Source organism: Poecilia reticulata, linkage group LG6 (genome assembly GCF_000633615.1).
Source record: "Poecilia reticulata strain Guanapo linkage group LG6, Guppy_female_1.0+MT, whole genome shotgun sequence".
Taxonomy (NCBI): Eukaryota; Metazoa; Chordata; class Actinopteri; order Cyprinodontiformes; family Poeciliidae; genus Poecilia; species Poecilia reticulata.
This window is the reverse complement of record NC_024336.1, coordinates 10,193,596-10,219,168: the sequence shown is the minus strand read 5'-3', so window position 1 is coordinate 10,219,168 and position 25,573 is coordinate 10,193,596. Positions and strand designations below refer to the sequence as shown.

Genomic DNA, 25,573 nt, shown 5'->3' with positions numbered 1-25,573 from the left:
TATTTACATATTTGTTAAAATTATCATCATGTTGTGACAGTATAAGACAGATAATTTGTGAAAAAAATAAGAGTTCCTTTGCCTTCTGCCAGTGGCAACTGCAGAAATACACCGCTCGATCAGAAACAACCAATGAAAGCCAGGGGGAGTGTCTTAGTACTGTCAATCACCCTAATGTATGCTCGATCGTTTCACAGATTATCCATCTCATATTATACTGTCACGATAGATAGTTTAGAAAAAACTTTCTAGGAAAAACTAGATATTTCTGTAGAAATTACATACTGCAGTTTTAAGCAGGGATTCCTCTAGTGTATTACAAGCCTGGCGGGCCACCAGGCTTTACTTGTGCCCCCACCAGGCTAAGTGTTGCTATTTTTTTTTTTTAAGTCTTTTTCAAATGTTTGCATTTTTTAAGACTTTATAGTTGATGTTCAGTTATTAATCCTCCAATCTTTAAGTAACACATAATTATCAAGTGATATATTTTCAAATTTCCTGTCAACTTTAAACATTTAGAATTCAAAAACAAGACAAGCCGCTGGATGAATGGCTGCTGTAGCAACCAACCAAGAGGCTTAGCAAGTTTTCTGGGGGAAACCTTGTTTAAGGTTACACCAGCATATGCTCACTGGCATTTGTGTACACTCTGAAGTGTGTTTGTACCTCTGTCAGCATGATGAGTCCCAAAAGGAAGGACACCACAGCTACCGCCAGGATGAAGAGCTCCCTGCGGTTTTTGCGGCGGAAGACGGTGGGATACATGTCCACCATGGCCGTCACCAAGCTCTCCACGCACACGAACTAACACAGGGAAGAAGTACAAATCAAAACATGACTCAGTATGAATCGAACAGCTTTTGTGTTGTCGATTGTACCTGACTGTCCAGTCCCAGGAACACAATCATTACGAAGAAACAGCAGGCCCAGAGAGGGGAAACAGGCATCATGGTGACAGCGCGAGGATATGCTATGAAGGCCAAACCGGGACCTGGATACGCACAAAAAAATGACCTCTTTGTTGGATGTTGAAAACAAATAAATGTTTAAATGTCTTTAAGCTTCCAGCGACTCTGTTGGAATAAACACACACCAGAGTCGGCCACTTCTGAGATTGGCACGTTTTGCTCAAAGGACATGAAACCCAAAATGGAGAAGATGGCAAAGCCGGCGAGAAAACTTGTGCCGCTGTTCAGGAAACAGAGACACACGCAGTCCCTGGAGACAGCAGAAACGAGGCACAATGTTTAAAACACGACACCGATCTAGAGCACAGACTTGACTGAGGTTTTGTAATAACAAAATGCCAACTGCTATAACGACGTAATGATGCAAAACAAGTGATATTAAAGATAATGTAGAAAGAAAAACAGACTTTTTTTTAGCCTTACCTGTAGCAGTTGTTGTTGTATTTGTTGTAGCTTCCTAAGGCTGTAAGGCAGCCCAGGCAGATGGCATATGAGAAAAAGATCTGCGTTCCAGCATCCATCCAGACCTTGGCACAAAGAAAACATTTACTTATTAAAGTCCAGAGGGACTAATATACATGTGCATGGTTAAGATATATGCTTTAAGGCTGTACAGTCATCGAGCCAGAATTTCAAAGCGTGACTAGAAGACAGCCAGCCCTTTGAAAGCCTTTAGGTGGATGATCTGTGAAGACATGCTCGAGACCCCATTCATCATCTCAGAGAACAAAGCTGTGCAGTTTGGCAGTCACCAGTTGAAACTTGCTCCTCTCCTTTAGGTGATAGAAGACTAAACATTTTGTTCCTATTGCGGTTTGCCACGCGGCCACGCAGCCACTCTCCCACGCCCGATGACCTAAGGGGCCACAAGTGTCAATTTTGTCTCTGCTTTCACTTTCCTGCATAACCGAGCGCTGGATTGAACGTGCTAAAAACGGCTAGCTACTCCTTTTGAGTCAAAAAGACCAAAATACTTTGAGCACTCACATTCTGAAATGAAAATGTAGCGCACACAAACACATGATACTTGAACTACAAGATCTGCTCTCCTCTAAAGTCCCGTCGTAATAACCACACCGAATCGTTGGTCTAGTCATAACAACCGTATTATGCATCCCATGTCAACCAAAATATGTAAAGCTCAAAAAGGATTTCTCTGCACAAAAGCCAAGACACATAAAAGACATTTAAAAACTTTAAATAATTAAGCTCTAGTCCTGCTTTTGAATTAGGGTGGCACAGTTTCAGGAAAATATTGAATTGACTCCTTCATTTACGCTTTAGTAGCTTTAGGTTTGCTAGTTTGTGTGTTAGCCTACTTAAATCCTTAGTAGTTGGGTCTTAGTCGAATTATCCATTTTAAATATTGATTATTTTAATCACCACTTGCTGGTGACTTTTCCTGTGAATTTTAGCTGAATTGTTACTCTACTTGATTCATTAACTCAACAAGTTTTAATTTCAAGAAACTTACAAAACACTAGTGCTCCTTCTTCAAATCTGCGGTAGAGATTGCTCGCCATAAAGAAACCAATTAATCTTTTAAACTGATTTAGCTAGATTGTGACACTAAACCGTTTCTAAGCCGAGCTTTATATGGTTTCGTGTAATTTACTAATTTGGTTTTGCTTTTCTTCCTGTTGCATACAGGACAGAAAATCTGGCTGACTGGAGTTCCAGACAACAGATACTTCCAAGATAGCGGCTCCACTAGCCTAGCTTGACTTGGCTAGAACTCTCGGGACTCCTATTCATTCATTGAGACATGAGAGGAAAGGAAAAGGAGGGAGGGCTGTTTCTGGGATTGTCATGCTGGACTGGTAGGTCTTTAGATTGTAGCTCTCATAGAGAAGCGAACAAAACAATCTGCATATTAGAAATTCTCCAGCAGGACAAAAAAATTATTTACATGGCTCAATTACGATTTGGCCAATGAAATTTCATCTAATTTTAATTTCCCTGCTGTTGACAGCGTCTTAAGTCACAAGTTACTGGGTGAGATGTTTTGAACTTTGCAGTCAATTTACACCATTTGTTCATTTGTGGGATGAATCGAAAGCTACTGACATAAATTCATAACTTATTTTAAAACTAAAGACTTAATCTGTCTGTCCATTCTAACATACAATCGAAACCAGAAACTATATAAAAGAAGACATGAGTTTATTTCAAACTGTCTGACCTGAAATCAGAATAAACTTTTCGCATCCATTTTTTTTCTATTTGCTAAATAAGGAGAGAGAGAATTTTTTAAAGTCAGTTTTTATGACTTTCTTCAGTCAAAAGTTCAAATACGCTATAGATTACTGTGCCTTTAAAGTTTAAACAATTTGGGACATTCGAAGCCATGTCTTTGGAGGCACACCTGAAACTCACTGCTTACCTCGTGTAACATGGAAAAGTCGAAAGAAACCAGTCACCGTGTCAGGAAGAGAACTGCAGACTTGCACAAGTCTTAAACCTACCTGGGGGTCAGACAGTCGTCCCAAATCGGGGTAAAGGTAGAAGTGGATTCCCCCCAAGGCTCCAGGCAAAGTGACTCCTCTGATCAGTAGGACCAGCAGCATGATGTACGGGAACGTAGCCGTGAAGTAAACCACCTGCAAGGAAACACAGCAAACTATCAGTTTGCTTTGCATTATTTCCGCTCATATTCCTCAACCTATAGAGGCGGTTTCACCTTCCCGGTTGATTTGACTCCCTTCCAGATGCAGAAGTAGCAGATGACCCACGCGACGGCCAAGCAGGCGACCAGATCCCAGTTCAGCGCGCCAATGTGGTCAATGCCAGAGGAAATTCTCAGGACTCTGCGCCTGCAGGACACAAGCAATCCCAGGATCACTCCGACATCCCTTGACAAATGAGCAACACAATCTGAAGCGATTCCAAGTCTGAAAGAGACTCGGATCTCTTGTTAAGTGACGGATATCTGGTGAGCTACCTTGAGGAGCCGGCGAAACAAAGGGACGAGGAAAAACAGAACTTACTCCCAAAACTCAATGACGGGAGAGGTGGTGTTCTCATGGTGATTGACGGAGCCGTTTTCCCTCTGAAATGCCATACAGGAATCTTGAATGAAGAGCAGACAAAAAGGACATTCATTCCCGCGAAGAAATCCAAGCTTTCTCAGAGGTTTCCAAGTTACACTCGGACGAGAGAAGCAATGCCGCCGCTGAGAGGGAACAGTGAAGTGGAGTGGAACACTCAGTCTTAAAACAAGTAGCTGTATTAATGAATGAAATGATGAGGGAAACCACTGAAAAACATCAGAGTTGTGATATTCAATTATGGTTCCTCAAACAAAACAAAAAAAGCTTGAATTTGGAGGCTGTGTGGGTACATGCTAGCAAGCTATTAGCGGCAAAGCTAACGTGCTACCGAGGTTTCATTCATTACACAAATAGACAACAACAGGAAGTTTTGCTGATAGTCATATACTAGATAGAATTACAAATATTCTTCTGTATTTAAATGTTAAACATGAGCAGCAGCCAGATATATATATTCAGGTAGTTTGAAGTTTCTGAGATGAGGTAAAAAACAAAACAAAAGTAATTCAGACTTTCTATTTTGAGTCTTTAAAGGTGGAAGCCCAGCCAGCTGCTCAATTATGTTCCTATCTATTTTATCTTTGTTCACTATAACCCAGTTATTAGTCCACAAATGTCTTTCTTTCATTGTTACAAGAAAAGAGAAACACAAAGAAGCAGAATGTATACAAAGCTGTAATCTCAAAACCACTATAGTCTGACAGGCTCCAGGGCTTGGAAATGGCTTTTTACCGTTCTGAATGTGCCTCAGAACTTGAAAGTCAAATCTAACAATCATGTCACACATACAGTATGTTGAGCCCATTTTCGTTACAAGGCGAATAAAAGTAGGACCGGCTAATCCTCCGGGGCTCATGATGCGTTTGAAATTGTATTTAAAGTAGGATTTATTTTAGGCATCTCACATCTGAGGCAAATTGTAAAAACGGAGTTACTAATTGTTGTGGCACGTCTGGTGCACTCAATAGTCAGAGATCAGAGTCGTGAATTAGAAAATAGTACTGCAAACTGTATGGCAAACTACTGTTATCTATCTACAAGACAAGGACAATGCATTTATCTTCTCTTTATTTACCTCATTTGGAAAAAAATAAAAATTATTTTGTACCGTCCTGTGTTTTCCTCTGGTTTAAGGAAATCTAAGCTAACATTCTTTGTGTTTTACACACGCAGCATCCATGATGGATACCAAACTAATGGCTGTTTGGAGACCTTTCACTTTCCTATTCTGATTTGTGACTTTGTTGCATTTCCACCTGGGAACTTGAACAATCCAACTTTCAAGTCGTAATAGAAACTGATGACAGCATACGTTTTCGTTCTCATTATATTTTAACATGTTTGGAAGTAGAGGTCGTCCATTAGTACTGTCCGAATACACTGCCCTGCCAGCATGGATGTTGAACTTCAGGGGATTTTGTTGTTGTTGTTGTTGCATTTCCAACTGGGAACTCAACTTCTCCACCTCACCTTCTGAGTATGCATAAAATGCAGCATGAATCCACAGACAAACTGTCCAAATTGAGAAACAACTGACACGGCCTGCGGTAATGAAAAACAGTGCTGTTGTCCCATCGATCGGCTCACCTGTGTTCCACGTGTTGTTGCAAGACGCCCAGGGCAGATCCCAGGTGAAGGAGTTGAAGAGAAAGAATAAGGCCCAGGCCAGCACCACAATGTAGTAGATGTTCAGGAGAGCGACAATCACCTGGGTGGCATAACCCACTCCTGATATGTAAAAAAAGAGAAGGGAGTCACTTAAAAAAAAACAAAAGTAAGTGAGAACAGCTTGTTGAGCATTCTTCCACTCAATCTAAGCTGAAGCTTTAGATTCACATGGAAGTAATCTTTGCACATTTCTAATGACTCCCAGACATCGGAGCTCTGGATTAAACCTTTGCTTCTGCACGTGTGTCTTTCCCAGATGTCATTCCTCAAGTTTCCCTAGTAGACACTCCCATTTAAAAAACACAAACAAAAACACTTAATATATAGCCTCCTATTGTTTCCACATCTATTTAACAGATTTCAGTGTGGCATGTGCAGTTATTCTAATAATTCACAACCACAAACTTTTTGCACTTACATGTCTGGAATTCCACTGTCAAGCCACAGCATTGCACAGACATGTTTGCTTGTTTTTTTCCACGGTGACGCCCCCGAGTTTCTTATGGATCTTATGTGGTCCATAAGAATGCAGCTTACTGTGTATTTCTGCACTGACCTACCAAACGATATTTACCTTCGACATATATAGACATGTAGCAGGGTGACGCCAGCTCCCGGCTGCAGGCCGAAAAACTGCTCACCAACAATGACCAGAGGTTTTAGCTATGATTGCGCGAAATCTTATTGCTTTGCAACTGATTGTCAACACTATGACAACTAGATAACAGAAAAAAGTTTAAACAAAAGTAGCGAGGAAGAGGGAAGTGGGTTATTTAAGCTAGCTTGACTTTGACAACCTTAGATGTGCTGTGGACTTCGGTGTTTCGGTTCATTTAAAAAAATAAAATAAAATAAAAGGCAACCCACACACCAACTTTCTCACCGATCATCAGCAGAGCAGGTGTTTAAATTAGCTAATAATAATAATAATAATCACAAAATAAACATAAACGTGAAAACACGATGCTTTAACAGATTGAATGTTCTCTTCTTTTTGTTGGAAATGTTGGCGTGTTTTTTGGTGTTCAGTCCTGATACATTCATGACGTTGTCAGTCAGTTGCTATGGCAACGAGTCTGTACAAAGCACAGCCGACACTGAGCGGCAGAAAAAGAATACGAGTGGTCTTGAGTTATTCTTCAAAGGTTTTCCTGTGTTGTTTTTCCCTTTGTTGTGGCACAAAACACTAAGTTAAGAATAGCTACATGTCCAGATTTCATTTTGTTACCAGAATTGTTGTACGACTGTGGCCGGGCTAAAGACGACAAAAAAATAAATTGCGGGCATGCGCACAACAATGGAGGGCAAAAAAAAAAACAAATCTCAAAGTGTTTCAAGGCAGAATAATAATAATTAAAAAAACACATTACCTTCAAATAATGGGCAAATTTTCCGCCAGCAAGTGATGCCGCCCTCACTGGTGTACTGTCCCAAAGAAGTCTCCAGGAGGAATACGGGGATGCCACAAGCAAACAGGAAGATGAGGTATGGAATAAAAAAAGCCCCTGTATACATTTAGGCAACAGTTCATAAGCACGTTAAGACTGTCTAACACTTGTAGCTGTGTAAGCAAAAACACAGCATCTTGCATAAATATCTATGCCCCTTAAGCCATTCCACATTTTGTTGGAAGCACAAACTACAAATGACTTTGGATTCTGCAGCACCACAAGCCTTTTTGGGCAATGTCTCCACCAGATTTCGACATCGACACACTGTTCCCATTCCTCTCTGCACAACGGCAGAAGCTTGGTCAGACCGACTGGTTAACTTTTGTAAACAGCGTTTTTTAAATGACACTCTGTATTTATTGTTTAGGTGATTTCTGAAGGCTGTCAGTTGCAGTGGATTTTATGTGGTGGTACCAGAGAAAAAGGGACTCAATGGTATGTTGTACAACTGGGAATCATTTTCCTTCCATCTCAGATTATGCACTATTTTGCATTTTGCATATGAAGTCATTTTGTGCATTGGTCTACCACATACAATCATAATAAAATCTATGAAAGTTTGTGGTTGTAACATGTCAGATTTTGTAAAAGCTCTGCTTTAAAAAGGAAGAATAATACTATTTAACCACTTTTCTACGCAGAGCGTGGCTTCAGAACATTGGTTTCTTTTATTTGTTTTCATAAATGACATCTAGCTATCTTTGCATAAACTCTGTCCAAAATGTCTGTTTGCCGGTGAGGTCCAAAATCCTCAGATGTGACCTTGCAAATGCTATCGATTATTCCTACCACTAACTCAATGCGGCTTCTGCTCCATATTAAATACGTGCAAATAACTGAGTATAGCAGATGAACAGTGTTAGTGCCACAATTGTGGGGCATGACAATGACAAGTAAAAAGGAAGTCCACCAGGTTCAGCTGGTCTACAAATCGAAACATGTTTTAACGAGGTCCCGGTTTCTTTTCACATTCCAGTTACCGCACCCTTGTTCCGTTTTAACTTAATTAGGGCCTGGTCCCTTCAGACATCAGACGGTTACCAAGAACCATAAAGATGACGATTCTTAGAGCTCACCTCCTCCGTTCCTATAGCAGAGGTATGGGAAGCGCCAGACATTGCCCAGGCCAATAATTTCCCCGGCGACAGACAGGACAAACTCGATCTTGTTGCCCCACTGGCCCCTGTCCATCATCTTATCCTCCGTGCTGGGGACGATGTCCAGCGGCCTGCCATGACCGTTGGACGGCTCCACCTTGGACGTGTTTTCTGCATCTCGTTTTTCACCTGCATCAAACGAAGCACAGAGACTGACTTGAATGGACGAGTCGGACAAAGGTTTTCCCTTATTTTATGGAGAGATGCAGACATTTTCAAATATTTACACAAATTGTTAATTTGAACACAAATGCAGCATATCTGTGAATGTAAGAACTTTTAAATGTATTGGTTTTTAAATTTCATTTAAGAAGCATGCATTAATTTGAGTTGATCCAACCAATAAAACTACAATAAAATGTATTCAGGTTTGTGATTGTGTTGAGACTAAATGACGAAAGGTTCATCGGGTTCACAAACTTTTGCAAAGACCTGGAGATAAAGTCTGTAGTTTATAGCAAAAGCCAGAATGCAATACAATAACCTCTAAATTTACCCTTAGGAGCTCTGATGATATGCAGTCGTCATTTTGATGGGTTGTACAGGTTGCGCAGGGCGGCATGAGAAAATGGGGTTGCTCACGGAAAAAAAAAAAAAAATGCTACATTCACATAGCAAGTCTTGATGCTCAATTCCGTTTTTTTGCTGAAAACCAATTTATTTTTTGCCTGGTTGTTCATTCTACTACTTAAATACGACTACAATCAAACTACTGTGTGAACGGTTTGCCAAAGAGACCAGCAGAGGCAGAAGAAAAACGGCACACATCATTATTTACGTCCGTCATTTACGGACATAATGGACGCCGGCGTGTATGGCTTGATTTTAAAAATTATTCAGCAATGGGAGTCAACAATATTGTCACAAAATCACAACATGAAGGAAGGTAATAGAAAGAAAGCATGCACTTACATCAACGCCGTAAAAGTAGTTAATTACCATTTAATGCCACATAGAGTCGCAAATTGGATTTATTTGTATGAAATGATCAAAATTGGACAGTTCAGATTGTGGTAAAGAAGTTGGATATGATTCACACATTAACATATTTTTGTATTTGTTATGCATGTAAGGTAAGGTGAGGTAAAAGAAAACAAAAAAGTATAAAACTACATATTGGATCCCCATATTTAAGAATGAGTAGTCCGCAGTTTACAGCTAGTAGTATGTGCAATGTTTAAGGAGCTAATACCCCCATGAACTTTAAGACTTTTTAACGGGTATTGTAATGGATTGCAGTTCCTTTTATTGTGACCTTGAATTTTTAGGATTTTGATTGGTTGACGAGAGGCCGGTTAAGAAAACAAAACAGAAAAATCAAGATCCCCAAAGGGGGAAACATATTTTCAGTACCATGGCTAGTTCTTAAGAGTTATAATGATGACATGCAAATGGCACCAAATGTGTTTGTTGGTGTCCGAATGGGCCCTTTTTTTTGGATGAGGTCACCACTGACTTCAGGTTATGAGTTCGGAGCTGGTGGATCCCTGAACCGGACCCAGTTCTGGGTCCAGTGCTGCTGAAATAAAAGTCCCACAGAGGAGGAAACAGGCGGCCCACTGACTGTGCTCACTCCTGTCAGGTTGCATTAACAGACGTCTCACCGGCCCCTCCGCTGCCCCTTCCTCCCTTCCACCATGTGGTCACAGCTACTGACCAAACTCAAACAAGCTGCTAATCAGTCTGCAGGAAACACGCTCACTCTAACTCAGCAACAAGATTCCATCAAACACATCTAACCTCTGTCATATTTTCACACTTCCAAGCCAATAAACACAAATTATGCCATGTGTGACCAATCTAGCTGCAGCTTTTCTTTTCTTTTTTTTTTTTAATGAAAAAGCAACACATGGGATGGGAATTCCATTTATTCGTCTGGTTTGTGCGAAGCTACCTTTAGGAATGTGCTCCTGCTGTCGGAGCGCAGAGGTCGAGCACAAGCGTGACTCTGTGCGGGGTGTGCGCACGGGGGGTTTGGAAATGGGAGCCGCTTTGAGGGCCAAGGTCTGCGGCGACGGGAGCCAAATTGTGACCGTGGTAAAAATAGAGTTCCTTGTCTTCGGAGGGCACTTTGCGAGAATGGAGGCTTAGCGCGACAAAAGCGGAGTATCCCTCCTTTTATTGCGCTGGCAAATGGCAGTCCTCACTGGCCTCACAGCCAGGTCCCTGCTTCCCTTCACTCTTCTTCCCATTTCTCCCAAATCGAAAGATATGTTTGTGATTTATAAGGAGGTTGCCTGCAGGGTGACACTTTTAAGATCCCTTTTTACACAACTGCATATTAGGTTCACTGTATGAAAAATATCACTAGAGAAGAACCGTCTACAGTGAGATTTCATCCCACCAAAGAGTGACAACAGATCCATTCGAAACAACATCGGGTGACTGAGCAGTTAAGGGAGAGAGATTGACAGACTGACCTACTGAAATTATGGGACAACTCTTTTCCATTGTGGAACAGTTTGAGGAGGTGAGAAAACAGAAAGAAACATTCAAAGCAAAAAACAAAACTTGAAGCTTTTTTTTTGGCTCAGATTTGGCAGATGTGTGAGGAGAGACGACAGACGACCGGCATTAGCTTGGACTCCCCAAGTTTCTGTACCCATTATTTATAATAACGTAACCTTGGAGTATTTGACTGTAGTCAATTTAGCTAAAGCTATGTTTATAATTAAGTTTTGAACATCTATGGATGCCCAAACTTATTCCACTGAACAGTCCAGTTTGTAGCCAGCCAGAGCAGGACCAAAAGCAACGCCAGTTTCTGCCATTTTAAAACCAATCTCAAAATTGTCCAAAGCGTTCTTCATGCTACTGATTTATACAGAAATCTAACATTTCATCCACAACATTGAAATAATGTATCTTGTCTAAATGAAGTCAGTTTCAGAGAGTGTTGTCAAGTTGATGTCAGCATGTGACTTCGTCTGATGAAGTAAGTTTATGTTATTATTAAAACCGCACAAACGAGGGTGAGTGTGGCACCGGGTTGTGTTTGTGTTTGAGACCGCTTTCTTAATAAGCAAGAAAAGAAAGGAGTTCCGGTGCTACCTGTTGATCCTACAGCCATTTTCCCCCATATCTGCTGATCTACATCTGATATTTAGACAATCTGAACAGCACAACTGTGACGTTTTTCAAATCAGATCTGCACCACTTTCATATCAAGTCCTCAATGAGATATGATGTTTTTCAGATGGTCCTATATGCCTAGTCGCATGTGAGTGACAGAATTTTGTGCAAGAGGAGGCAGGAAGCGATAAGATCAAATGTAAACAATGTATGAAGCAAACATGCCAGATGTTGTAACTGTTGCAGGTTTCAGGTGAACCCCTTTATCCAGTTTGTGCAGAGCAAAGTCACCTGCGTCAAGCTTCTCATACCAACACGGTACAGAGTGACAGACCTACAGCGACTGGCTAGCGGTTAGCAGCTTCCTTTACTGACGATAGCATCTGCCTCAAAGCTTCCTACCAGGCTCTAGTGTTTAAATGACTATTTCAAGTTCAAAATCTAATATACTTTGAAAAACGTGTGTTTTATATTTGTCTTTTGGCATTAAGTGATTGTCCAAAGATATTTGCTAAAATTTCACTTGGAGCTCATGCAGCTAATTTACTGTATTGTCTCAGCTGGAGGACTGGATGTATCGTCACACCTCTAGTAATTTACTCTGAAAACCACATTGTTTATACCACATTGCAATTATCTCTGGTCTATTAAGCATATGTTGAAAATGGAGCATGTTAAGTATGACTTATCAGATATACATGCTAAAATATATAAAATAGCATTCAAGCTAACCACTACAAATGTTTGCTTGTTTGCATTTTTTCCTAGCTCCTTCCTGTTCCTCCAATTCTTAAAAACATTTTTTGTCCTGTAAACACGACGGCATTTTTTCCTGAACCAGAAAAGTTTTTGACCATTTGTGGAAACGGTCTTTCAGGGAACCCCAAACGGTTTTGTGGTTTTTTTTAATGGCTTCCAGAGTGTAAATTTTGCCCTCGTATATATTTGTGTGGAAGGCAAAAACGCCTCTTTTATAAAAACAGTGAAACGTTGGCCAAAGCTCTAACCTGACCTATACCCCCAAACGCCTCATACATAACAGCAACAATTGCATATTTGCAGTCGTGCTGCAGCTGCCACAGAACCTCAACAATCGACCTTCAAAAATCCTCTGTACAACGAACTATTTTATTGAGAAGAGGAGGCTGATGAACGATAGAAAATATTCTTGTGTTTATCGTTAAACTCCTGTGGAGGCTTTATGCACAGGGGAACGGTCCCGTGTGGATGTGCACTGCAAAAACATGAAGTCTTACCAAGTATTTTTGGTCCATTTTCCAGTGCAAATATCTTAGTACTTGAAATAAAACAAAACTAACTTACAAGTAACTTTTCAGCAAGATACAGCAGCTTGTTTTAAGCCAATAATTCCTTAATATTGATGAAGTGCTGGTTCGACTAGCAGATTATTTCATTTGTTGTACTTTTTCATCAATATCAAGAAATGATTCATTTAAAACAAGCTCCTATATCTTGCTGAAAAGACACTTGTATGTTAATTTTGTCTTATGTCAAGTGTAAAAAGACATTTCCACTAGAAACTAGAACAAGATCGGTAAGATTTTATGTTTTTGCAGTGCAGTTGTTTTCGCAAACCTGGTTGTTCAGATTGCTGCCAACAACTTTAAAATTTCACAACAAAAATCTCCTCTAAACTACAGTTTCTAGACCCTCGCCCTCAGGCCGAACATGAGCGGGTGTCTGTGCTCACACTCTGCGGCCCGACCGCTCCAGGGCAGGCAGGTCACTCTGCATGTAGCGGCATGCCGACTGAACGGAGGGTGGGAAAACCCACAGAGCAACTTCTAGCGATTAAAGGATTAAGCAAACAACCCGCAAAGCTCAGAGCTAAGGTTGAACGAAAGGAAATTTTAATCTCAGTTTGTTTTGTGTTCGGGTTTAAAAGCGATCAACATCTAATATCTAAAGGAAAGCGATAAAGAGTGACCCGATAACCGATAGCGGTTCACAAATTGACAGGAGAAAGAATAAAACTGAGCGGTCAGAGACTATTAGGCTGCTTAGATCTATGTGAGAACAGAAAGCACGTCGCTTTAAAGCGACTTGAGACATTTCTTGCGTAAAGGCAATTATTGGGGTTCCTCTTACTCATGCCAGAAGCTGACACGTCCATGATTGCCTGTGCCCAGAGGCTCTCTCAGCTGGATGAAATATAACTGGTTTAGTTACTCAACAGAGTCACGAACAGGAGAGTAGCATGATCTCAACCGTCTTAACGTCATCAATATCTCTCAAGCTAATTGTTTTTTTCTATGAACTGCCACATTCCCAGTGCTCAGCTATAATGCTGATATTTTATTTACAGTGTTACCAATAGGGATTTCGGAAACTGATCACAGACTTGATCGGAATCGGGTGTTTCGTGCAGATCGGGGATCAGATATATATTTACTCTAAACACAGATGGGGATAATAACAGTTAGCATCTACTGTTATGTTCAGACCGTGCATTGCAGTGCAAGACTAGTTGATCGCATTTTCTCACCAAGAAATGAGTAAGCACCTGCTTTCTTTCACTTTCACTCGTCTCTCCAGTTCATTTCTTTTCTCTTTTCATTTTTGTTGGATAATAATTGATATTCATCAGTTATTAATGTAAACTTTACTTGTTCAGCTGCTTATTTTAGACCTTATTCATATAGTGATTTTTAAGAATGCAGCCCTAATTCCCTTTTTATTACAGACATTAATGCAAAACAGACTATCTCAGATATTTTTTTGTTTTTTTTTGGGAAGAGTAGCACAAATGTCATTCACAGCCAATATATCCATTTCATCTCAACTCAGATCCCCATGATCTTTTTGTAAGTAATCTTATTTTATTCCTTATCATAACCATTTTTGCTATTTTAGTTTGTCAAAAAAAAAAAGAAAAAAAAAGATTTCAACATTCTTCTTGTTCATTTGCCAACACATTGAACCTCTGTTCACTGGTCTAATCAGTTGATTTTTGTTCAAAGAAATTGAGCTCACAGAACAAAAAAAATACCAATATACTCAAGAATTTATTGGTATTTTTGATGGGACCTAAATTTCAAAGTCCAACTTGTGACATGTCAATGAAACTTGCTATTTATTGTGCTATTAGCCTCCATCTATTAGCCTCCATCTGGCTGCCTTTTGCTAGATTTCCCAGCGGAGTCCCTGTTAAAGACTAATATTCTACAGACATCCATATAAAACACACTGAGAAGCATCACATGTACCAACTCATTATTAATCAGGTCAACATGACAAATAATAATAATAAAAAAATAGCAGGATAACAACTGCTTAACGGGTTGAGCTGCAACCCCAAGCTTTATCTGACAGTTCTTCAGCTTTTGGATGAATGTTAGGCAAACACTTTCTTCCAAGCATTCGTATGGAGTTCTGCTGCTTGGAAACCAACACAAAAAAGTTTGAAGATAACTATAGATGTATAGATGTATTGCTTGTCAAAGCCAGCTAGCAACGAGACGGATGATTGTTAAACTAAAACATGATTGGCAAATAGTTATGTGGCACTCACCTTTCATAATGTTGACAGACTGGCAGCCTTCAAGGAGAGAGCAGGGCTGTCGTATGCGGGCCGGCCACCGTTTCAGGTTTCACTATATAACATGCATTGATGGGCGGAGATAGAGGAAACTCAAAACTCTGGCGCAGCCTACATTGAGATTTTCCCTCTGCTTTGCCTCTCGCTGAAGAAACTCCCCTTTTATCCATTCACACTCAAACACACACACACACGCACGCACGCACACACACACACGCACTCATGCCCTACGGCACACTGGAGGTCTGTGCTGCCTCAGTGTGGTGGGCTGATTGCGTAACCTTTTGACAGGCTCGTTCTCCCAGGGGTTCTGCATAAACTGCAAGGGATAAGAAAGAAGAAGAAGAAAAAAAAAGTCACGCTGGATAAGAAGAGTTGTCTGATTGTGTCATATGTATGCAAATGTGTTTCGCTGATGCAAATTATTTAGCAGCTGAAGCTCGCCTGACAACTAATTTTGTTGTTGTTGTTTGTTTGTTTTAAAGTACAAAAAGGCAGAGTAATTTTGACAAAGAGTTATGCTAATATTTCAGACGTCTGCGTCTCGCGGATGGTAATTAAAATGTCGCTCCATCTTCGTGAAGCTGCTGCTGCTTCCAAACATCCTTAATTCGGCCCCCGGAAAGCCGTCTTTATTCTCCGCAGCCAGATTTGCTCCTCACAGGCCCAGCTGCCCATTCAGAGCATTTTCCCACCACAGGAGTCCAGAGAGTGGACTGGTTCGACTGAAGCGTTTGTTTTATGGTCACAATCCAGGTTTTTTTTTTTTTGTTAGTATTTATTTATTGGGGATTGGGAAGCAGAGCAGGGAAGGAGATACTTTTCATTTCTAAAAACGCTTTGGGGTGAGCTGAAAACACATTTATTTTAGGAGTAAAACACTGTGCATTTAAATTTGACCCAATTTTCTTTGACACCCCTAAAAAATTTTTTTAAAAAACCGAGGACAACTTTCTGCAGCAACCCAATAGACCTGCTTGTAATTTGCTCTCAGTGACAGGTCAGGGAGAAAGTTGTGGAGAAATTTCAAACAGATGAGACCAATACTTAGCTTCCCCCGGCCCCCCAAATGTTTTTCTCCAAAACACTTGAAAGTAAGTGGAGCCTCACATTTCAGCAGGACGGACCTAAACATGCTACATTTGAATGGTTTAAAGCACATCTGTTAGAATCTCCTGGTCGTAGTTCAGAGATAAATCCAGTTGTTGAACAAATGGTCAAAGTCGCCTCGCAGGAGCCGGTAGACATGCAACAAAGCGAGTTTTTTTTTTGAGGAACTAACCAAAACAGTAAAAAGGGGAGTGAAAATAAATGCATGCCACACTTTTCAGATTTTTATCTGCTGAAAACAAGAAGTTGAAACACTATCAACTACACTATGCACTATCACAGTTTATGTGGGTAATATAAACATGTTCAACATTTCAGCAGGAGCATACATTCCTTCCTCATGAACTGTAACTTTTTGATTTGTCGTTTTTCTCGTCGTTCCGTCTCGTCCTGCTTTCTTTAATGCTGCAGTTGAACATCATGTGTTGAGCTGAAGATGCTCTGACTTTTAGTTTCTTTCTCCAAAGTTGTGTTTGCTTGTATTTCCCTCATCAGATCCCTGCTTTGTTTCCGTTCGTCAAGTGTTTTTTTTCCCCCTTCCCCTCCCCTTCACACACGGTTCTAATTTTCAAACCGTCACGCCTGCATCGGGTTGTTTACCTCCACCTCAGCAGCACTATACATAGTTTCAGATTTGTAATTTTTTCTCTCTCTCCATTCCCTATTATTTGTTTTCGCTTTATCCACTCGTGCCCGAGGAGCGGCCTGCGTCTGCCAGCTCCCGACACATCGGCACGCTGCTCACCAAATTGTAAAATCTCTCTCGGCAGGTTTCAGCACGAAGCGCAGTCGGCTCAACCTTCACGGCCGATACGCAATTCACGCACATGCCAGGAAAACTTTTTTCCAAGAACTCACTGAGCTGATCTGTGTTTATATAAAACATGGCTCTGCTTTGGCCTTCGTCTTCGTTTTGCTACAAGGGCACGATTAATCCGTTCCGCTGCATCCCAGAGTATTGAGCAACAACTGTGCCAACATGACTGTCTGCTCGTGAAGCGATCGAGGCCGTAGGAAATTTCCAGGGATTGAAAGCGTCGGACGCGTTCGACTCCACAGCAAACATGGAGCGTGGAAACACGGTGAGATTAGAAAATGCAAATAATGTGGATGATCACCCTCGGAGTGCAGAGCAGGAAAAACCAGTTCGCAAAGGTGTCATCTTTTAAAAAAAAACTTTACTGCTATGACTTCTGTTGGCAGACAAACATGATTTTTGATACTGTAAAGGACAGAGGAAAGAGGACAGCCACTGTATAAACTGCGTCTCCTGTTTCCTCTCGCATCTTTCCACCGATCTCTAACTGTTCTGCCACAGGCCAAAGCTCCGACTCTATTGTCTGTGTCGCTTACACTCAGCCGAGTCCCTCAACTTTACACAAGTGCAAAGTTTCTTTTCATGTGGACGTCAGATTTAGTTTAAACTTCAAACTTTACGATTTGGTTAGTTACCAATATCAAGTGTAATCAGCAATAGTAAAAGACAAAACAAATAAATGTAACAAGATTGTAAACATTAAGAATTGCACCTTCAATTTAGAAGCACCTGCAAGTGTGCACTTGACTTTTGGCCGGAGTTGTGCACCTTTCCAGTAGTTTTCCACAGTCGACAAGTTTCAGCAAAGCGTGAATCAGTTACTTTTAAATACACAATTATTCTTTTAACTCTGAGATTAAGATGGAAAACAACAGTTCTTTGAGACCGATGACTGCTACTTCCCCTTTCTTTGTCTCTTGTGGGGATTTATTTTTCTTTGATCGACTGACAGAAGAATGAAGATCTATGCAGGTGGTTGTAAAGCGTACACTTACCATGGGTGTTAAAGCTGCACTATGCGAGTTTATAAATTATGTATTATGCTGAGACAGATAATCTGTGGAAAATTGAGCCCCTCTGCCTTCTCTCAGTGCTAACTAGGAGAAGGCAGTTAAATTAAAACAAATACAGTATACATTATGATTTTATTCTGTGCGCGTTCTGGTTGGGTCACAATGACCCTGCGTGCACTTTTATTGTTTTTTTTCTGTGTGCAGTTTCAGGAACTGACGGTCTGATGGGACAACCCCACCCACTTCCCCACTGTCAGACTGTCATTTGCCGCAATCCCCCCGGGAGCTGCATTACACTAAGACTTAGATTAATCCACGATAAAGCAAGTTTTAGGTCATTGGCTAAAATTTGGCTAAAATTTACAAAGCATAGACAAGGCAAAGGTCTTTACAGGTTCTTCAAATAATTGTTTTGAAACAGAAGCTGACGAAGGCTGTACCATCTGGAAGCATCATCCTAAGAATCTGTTTCTGGTGGTAGTGGAGTATTTCCACAACGGGACTGGAACAATGAAACAAAATCTTTCCGCTTCACCCATAAAGAAACCGTTTTAGAGTGGACAATAAAGCAACCTAACATTAAACTTTTGGAATCATTGTGACAATTACAATCAAAAGCCACACGTGTTCAGGGAAACCAAACTAACATCTTATGCTGCATTTATGTCACAAGTTTGTTAAAAGCTGAAAGATGGAGTGTGTGGTTTCAAATTGATAAAATAAAATTTTAAAAGTATGGGGTAGACACGTGTTTATTTCAATCCTGTGTGGATAACAGAGATATTTCACTATGAACCTAATTTAAAACTTCACATTATCCATGGAACAATTGTTAAGTATTTTATTGCTTCAGTTCACTTTTAAGTTTTGCTGTTTTAGGTATCCTTGCGTCTCTTAGATTCTCGTTTCTGGTGCATCACTGATTAATCACAGGTCTGGTTAAGTCCTGCCTGATGTTGGGTCCTGCTCAACCAGAATATACATGCCAGAAGGACTTGAGTAAAACAACTGAAAAACTAAATTACTTAGCATAGGGAAAGTGTAGATGTCTATTCACCAAACCGAGATAAAAGAAAACTGAAATGAACATGTCATACATATTTATATTAAAGTCAGTCACAGTCCTGTGAAGCTATTACTACACCAACTAAGATAAGTTCATTACTCAACTCACATTTACTCAAAATAAAATAAAACAAAGCTCAGATTTTTAAAATTTTTCATTTTACTTTAATATTAGAAATTTAATTACTCTAACTTAGTCTGGGCCTTATTATTGGMGCTTATAGTTTCAAAATGTTGCTAAAAAAATAAAGTGATCAGAATTGTTTACAGCTCACTTTATAACATGCGTATACATGCTGGTATCATGAAACACAATGCCCCTAAAACTGGTAAGTGGACATACAAGTCAGCACAGTGGGGCTGAGCATTTTGACAGTAAACAAAATTTTTTGTCTCTGCCAAATTATTGCCTAAATATTTAGTTTGACATTTATCCACACCTTTAGAGCATGTAGTAACACCTTTCGAGTCTATGTAGCAATAAAATCCTCCTAATAACTATCATTTACCTGGGAACAAGAGGGAGCAGCAGCAAAACAGCAACAGTCAACCGTTTTCTGTGGAGAAGATTAGTGAGTTTCTTAAATAAAATGTAATCCTCATCACTCAGATGCAGTAACAGTACACCAACATCTTGAACAAAAGACAAATTTCTAATGCCAAATAGGAGCAGGATCTCAAAAACTGCAATCCCCCACCCCCCCCAAAAAAAACAATTAAAACAAATATACTCAAACAACATAACCAATATCGCCACCTTCTGGTAACAATAAAGTTCTCCCCCATTTTAAATCAGTTTACTACAAATATTTTCCTCCATAGTCTGACTGAATACACGACCCGCAGGAAGACCTGCATTAGTCTCTGTGTCGATAAGAGCCTGATGAAACTCACTGACGGTGTAATTTCTTACATTTTTACAAATAGCCACCTGTTCTCCACAAACTAAGCATATTACTTTAACGTCAGCAAAGCAGAAAAAAAAAAGTTAGCTGAACTTGTGATGGTAAAATCCCTACGTTGTGCGTCGGTCTTACTGTTTTTAGGGCGCGCTGACATCTCTCTGGATAAAGTGCAGGGACTCTTTATCAGCACTGAGCAGGCTTGGACTGTGCACCCATAGAGATAGCAGGAGCTAACGGACTACAAGCGGCTCCTTTCAAAACAAAAGCTGTTTTTAAAACAGTGAATACTCAATACAACATGACAAGCAATTCTACAGAGAATAACACTGCACATATAGCTAAGATTTAAAAGGAGTGTAAATATAAATCAGTATGTTAGCTGTTCTTCTGAGCGCCTTTAAAAGTCTTCTTTCTGTGAATAATAAATGAAGTTAAAACCTTGAGGTCGTTTCAATTCAGTGACCTGAAGATTAAACGTTTTAATCCCAGATTTGGGTCCTCGCCCCTCTTATATTTGTTCTTTATAAATGATTACCAGAGCTGTTGCACCGAGCAACACTCTGTTAGTTTTGAAGATGATTCTGTCATCCAGTCACTTTCCCAACGCAGCCTGGTAACTAATGAACAGTCGAGTTGGTGCTGCAGTATAAATATCTGGTAGTAGTTCTTGTTAAATTGAGCTTTAGCCCCCATGTAGAGTCATTGGTAGAAAAATAAAATCCACACACGAGCATACTGTCACTTTCTTTAAATTATGGCCCAAATCCTTTTTGCCAAAAGTGATTTTTGTTTTTTGTTGCTTATCTCATCTTTTGGCAAAAATAGAGGTGATGATTTTTGCAAAAAAAAAAAAAAAAAAAAAAGGAATACAAAAAAAGCACTTTTGGCAAAAGAAATTATTTAGGCCATTATGTTTTACGTGAGGAAGGTGACAGTCATTTATTGCTTCAGTCTATTAATGTTAGTCCTTTTTTCTGAAAATGTTTTATTGAGTCCATTCCAACCTTTTCTCTTATGTGTCGTCACTGCTGACAGAGCGACAAATTCCATTATGTGAGGACTTCTTTGACCCCGCCCCATTAATCTAAGCATAAAGATGGTTGTTTATGATGCTGTTGTATTCTTTTCCTTCTCTTTTTATTTATTTGTGTAGTTTGCTGACTGTGCAGCAAAATGCACTCTAGGGAAAACAGAGTTCAACTGAACTGAGGTCATGCATCATTGATACAATCTGACATAAAAAAAACAGATAACAGAGCATTGCATGATGAGGCCTTTGCTGTTGTAACACTTGCGTTTGATAATGTTTCTACAGATCATGCCAACTAAAGCTGCAGGAGCCAAGCCTTTCTGTCAATCAAGCAAAAAGTGCTTTACATCACAAAAACAAAAATAAAGTCATAAAAAAAAACTACATAAAGTCGACAGCTGAGAAAGCAGTGGCAAGCATTGCATTTTGACATGATCAAAATCATCAATACACTCTTTGTTCTCCTTTCAGGAACTCCTTATCAGCACTGAGTGCAGTTGGACTGCGCACCCATGGAGATAGTGTCACTTAAATCCATGGGTTACTTTCAACAAGCTTGAAAATAGCAACCTTGTTTTTTACAAGCTTGTAAAAAATGACTGAAAAGAAGAGCAAAAGAAATCTGTCACTGTTATCCACTGAGAGACAGAGCCCTCTACTGGTCAGGATGAAAATACAACAGAACTTTCTGGTGAATTCAAAATAATAATAATAACTGGATAGAGCCAAGAGTCAAGGCGTTTAGCGTTTTATTAGTAAGAATTTTTCCATTTGACAAAAATACACAGCAAAGGAAGACTGAAAAAGCTCAGTATTCTTCATGGAAGGGGTACTCTGGATGATCGCTCCACCTGCAGAAGAGTTAAGGTCTGTATGTTTATGGTTATAAAAACAATAACAATGCTGACTGTTTTCTTTAACAAAGCATACATACATGAGCAGCTCAACGAAGCGGATGTTCTTATTCAATGCTTCAATGGCCTTCATCTCTTCCTCCGTGAGGGAAAAATCAAATATCTGTAAATAATAATAATAATAATAATAATAATAATAATAATAATAATAATAATAATAATAATAATAATAATAATAATAATAACAAAAAAAACATATTATATATGTCTAAGAACTTTCAAGAACTAAGTGACTTGAATTTGAGTTGCACGTATATCTTACATAACACTTCAGACTTGACTTAGACTCGATCTAAAAACTCGGCGCTTGTCTTGGACTCGAGCTTTGAGGCGCTAGTTTCAGGAACAGTTGTCTGGTGTTATTAGGGGTAAAAGTGAGTTAATATGGGTAGACAACTGAGTAAAGGACTGAGTTACAAGTCTATTGACTGCTATGATAACTTTACTTGCACTAAAAATGTCTTTAATATTTCTTAGTAAAAAATAGTCAACATCAACAACACGGCACAGTATAAACCACGGACCGGAATCCCAGTGGAAATTTGCATATTCTCTTCTTAAAGAGAGTGATTTATCACTCACTATTTTGCATGTCTCTTTATCTTGTACTCTATTGCTAACCTTTCTTGCAAATTAAGCTTAAGGATAATGATTTGATTTCATAAGCTACAATAATGCAGCGTCTTATGCAACTTAAACGCCATGTATCCAACAGTGGCATAAGAAATGTTGCTCTTGGACCAGGAAAATATTACATTTGAACATCTCCTCTATGACACACATGACACACTCTTTATAATTCAAAGGCAAATATTTCTTCTTCACCTGAAAGTTATGCTTGATACGCTCAGGGCTGAAGCTCTTTGGAATCACCACCACTCCTCTCTGAACATTGAAGCGCAGCGCCACCTGAGCGCTGCTCTTGTTGTACTTTTTCCCAATAGACACCAGCAGCTCGTCCTCCAGCAGAGGAGGACACGTCAGATTTACCCTTGATGAGACACGGCAACGAAGAAAGCCAGTGGCTCAGTTATCTTTGTCAAAATAAGTTACAAATTTAAGCTTTAAAATGTGCACACAACATACCAAGAAGCATCTCTGGAGGAACCAAGAGGACAGTAGCCAACGACAACAATGTCATTTTGACGGCAGTACTCCAGGAGCTTCGGTTGGGTGAAATATGGATGGCATTCAATCTGAGAGGTAGGAGAAAAGAAACACATCTGAATCCAAACCAAGCAAATTAGCTCTTTTTTTTTGGTCAAACTCTCAGTTTTTACAGCTGGATTACTATTTCTAGTTAATCTATTTTAGCTATAATATTTGTGCAATTTTATCACTTTTTCAACATTCAGTGACGCCCCTGGAAAATGTGCTAACGGGTTGGTGGAGGTTACCAAACTTGGCCTCTAAACTGTGTGAGACGTCAGCGTGGAGGAGACTCGCTGACCTGGTTGGAGACAGGTTTGTGTTTGAGGCCAGGTTTTTTCAGCAGCAGCTCCAGCTGTCTGCGGTTGAAGTTGGAAACTCCCAGAGACTTCACCAGCCCGGCGTCTTTGCAAGCCTCCAAAGCCTGCCGAGAAAATGAAACTCTCAATTTTCCACACACTAATACCAATCACTGTCAAAGGATTAGTTGATCTCCCAAAACCTGGGAGTTACTGACTACACATGAGCCAGGTAAACCTTTTAAGGTCTTATTTTTAAAATCCTTCAGATGAGATCGTGGAGAAAAGTGCAGCGCACACTGTCTGTCAGCTGGCTGAAGAAAGGCTCCTTCAGTTTCCCCTCAATAACAAGAAGTGACTAAAGGAATCCCAGTTTTGTCCTATTGATGGTAATTTAACAGAAAAAACCCTAATTGTAAGCTAAATGCACTATGTCTACATGACAAAATAACCTGTCTAATTAAGAAGCTAAAGTCTTTTTGTGAGGGGTATTATACTCATACAATAAGTTGAAACTTTTACTTGTAATCAACTTTCTACGTTACAGGACGACTGTGCTGCATTTTTGTTTCTCTTTATAGCGTCAATGTAGCAAATAAACCTTAAAGGTAAGAATCTGATCATGTGATATGCTGTTTCTATCTAAACTGTTGTGTAAATACCAACAGTACTGTGAAACTAATGTTTTCAGTTAAAACCAGCCCATGCCAAGTCTAACTAAAGTTGAATATTGGTGACACTTGAAAGAAAATGTAGAGTTCTCACAATATTTACGACAAATTTCACCTACCGGTACAAGTGATTTGGATTAACCTCTGAAGTTAATCGATAAATCTTTAACATGCGTGATTGTTAGTTCCGAGTTCTAGTTGTGTCAAATGTGTCTCACTGACCTAAATACATTTGTTAGACCTCATTACACCAGTGTTTACAGTTATTAAGACACACATTTGATTTTTGATTGAAGTGTCATGAGATAACACAGTAAAACAAAGATAACTCACTTCCCATGTTGCACAGAGATCAGTGTGGTGGTAGATATATTTCCCATTCTCGTCTCTAGGATAAAATTCCTTGCCAGGCTGAAATGCAAAGCACGGTTTATCTTTTTTTTTTTGCATAAATAGTTGATTCTAAACCTTATCCACTCTATGCTGACACAATCTGACCACTGTACATCTCAACAAGGATGTAGCCTTGCACACACGTTATCATCCTGCTAAGATAAGAGAGCATAATGTGTAATCTTTTGGCACCTTGAAGGCCAAGGGAAGCTCCACGATGTAGAGATCCACGTAGTCCATTTTTAGTGTTTGCAGTGTCCTTTCCAAAGCAGGTCTCACCAGCTCAGGAGGATGGAAGGTATTCCAGAGCTGGAGATGGCGGCACAATGCTTGTTATAGCACAATAACAGAAACTTAGAATAGACATGAATCATAAAATTAAGTAGCATAGTACATGGTGACAAATATTCTTCAGAAATCATTTACAAAAGCTACTTAGAGTTGACAACAGCAGACAAATCTAGGCGTTACCTTGCCGCAGTAAAATATGTCCTCCCTTCTAACAGTGCCATCAGCGATCTTCTCGTTGATGGCTTGGCCCACCTCATGCTCATTGTAATACACCAGCGCCCCATCAAAGTGCCTGTAGCCGACGTCTATGGCCAGCTTCACACACTCAACTGTCGTGCCTTTCGGTGTCTATGAAATGCAAACGTGTTTCAAGTTACAATTACAGATTATCCAAACATGCGTGCTTTTTCTAATAAACACAGTTTCAAAGAAGCAGAAGGCTTTTCTTTTTCTGCTTACCTTTCGAGGGTCTCCGTAGGTTCCCAATCCCAGAAGTGGGATTTGGTTGCCATCGCTCAGAGGAATGCTGTGGCTCTCTGCAGAAAGATTCATCAGTGCAGAAATGTGTACCCAACTGAGCTATAATTGACTGAGCTTTCCTACATAAAAGATAACAAAGCGTGGCCGTGAACGTTGAACCTGGTTGATAAATTATCAACCAAGCATGAAGTGAGTGACCTCTAACTGAGTCTGTCTTTTTTTTTTTTTTTTTATCTTGGATGCTTGGGGGTTGAATGTGAAAAATGACTTCTTTGAATGGGTGCAGAACATTACACTGGATATAGTCTTGACTGTGAATTAGACATCTAACAGTGTCAGTCTCCAAACAAATGTACAAACAGTTTTGTTGAGTTGGAATGAAATTTTACACAAAGGCTGCTATCACATTGTTTTCTACCTTGCAATGTATTTTGTTAAACTGCTGTTTTAAATGGTGGAATGAAAGAAGGGTGAAGAAATCAGTGTCCAACTGTGTAAGGATGGGATACAT

The 25,573-nt window shown here is 39.8% G+C and overlaps 2 protein-coding genes across 4 annotated transcripts in view; both read right to left on the bottom strand.

The window, feature by feature from the left end:
* The window catches only part of LOC103465918 (sodium- and chloride-dependent GABA transporter 2-like), a 24,190-nt gene extending 4,736 nt beyond the window's left edge, over positions 1-19,454 (bottom strand). Inside the window, exons 1-12 of one of the 3 annotated variants that reach the window (XM_008411138.2) lie at positions 19,440-19,454; positions 14,899-15,244; positions 8,214-8,423; positions 7,057-7,191; positions 5,606-5,746; positions 3,956-4,037; positions 3,649-3,781; positions 3,434-3,568; positions 1,392-1,495; positions 1,094-1,218; positions 879-991; positions 667-804 (exon numbers count right to left, since the gene is read on the bottom strand). In XM_008411138.2, the coding sequence (XP_008409360.1) occupies positions 667-804; positions 879-991; positions 1,094-1,218; positions 1,392-1,495; positions 3,434-3,568; positions 3,649-3,781; positions 3,956-4,037; positions 5,606-5,746; positions 7,057-7,191; positions 8,214-8,423; positions 14,899-14,905 (1,323 nt within the window). In that variant the 5' untranslated portion in view covers positions 14,906-15,244; positions 19,440-19,454. Of the gene's footprint in view, positions 1-666; positions 805-878; positions 992-1,093; positions 1,219-1,391; positions 1,496-3,433; positions 3,569-3,648; positions 3,782-3,955; positions 4,038-5,605; positions 5,747-6,260; positions 7,000-7,056; positions 7,192-8,213; positions 8,424-14,898; positions 15,245-19,439 lie in introns of those variants that run through there. The other 2 variants (XM_008411139.2, XM_008411140.2) reach the window with 2 other exon arrangements.
* A 2,143-nt stretch (positions 19,455-21,597) lies between these two features.
* LOC103465917 (3-oxo-5-beta-steroid 4-dehydrogenase-like) lies at positions 21,598-25,167 on the bottom strand. The gene is made up of 9 exons (XM_008411137.2): positions 25,042-25,167; positions 24,763-24,930; positions 24,484-24,600; positions 24,232-24,309; positions 23,230-23,352; positions 22,866-22,975; positions 22,605-22,770; positions 21,800-21,882; positions 21,598-21,716 (listed from the first exon to the last, which is right to left on the bottom strand). The coding sequence occupies exons 1-9, from the start codon at positions 25,132-25,134 to the stop codon at positions 21,674-21,676; spliced, it is 981 nt and encodes a 326-aa protein (XP_008409359.1). The 5' UTR covers positions 25,135-25,167; the 3' UTR covers positions 21,598-21,673.
* Positions 25,168-25,573: the final 406 nt, after the last annotated feature.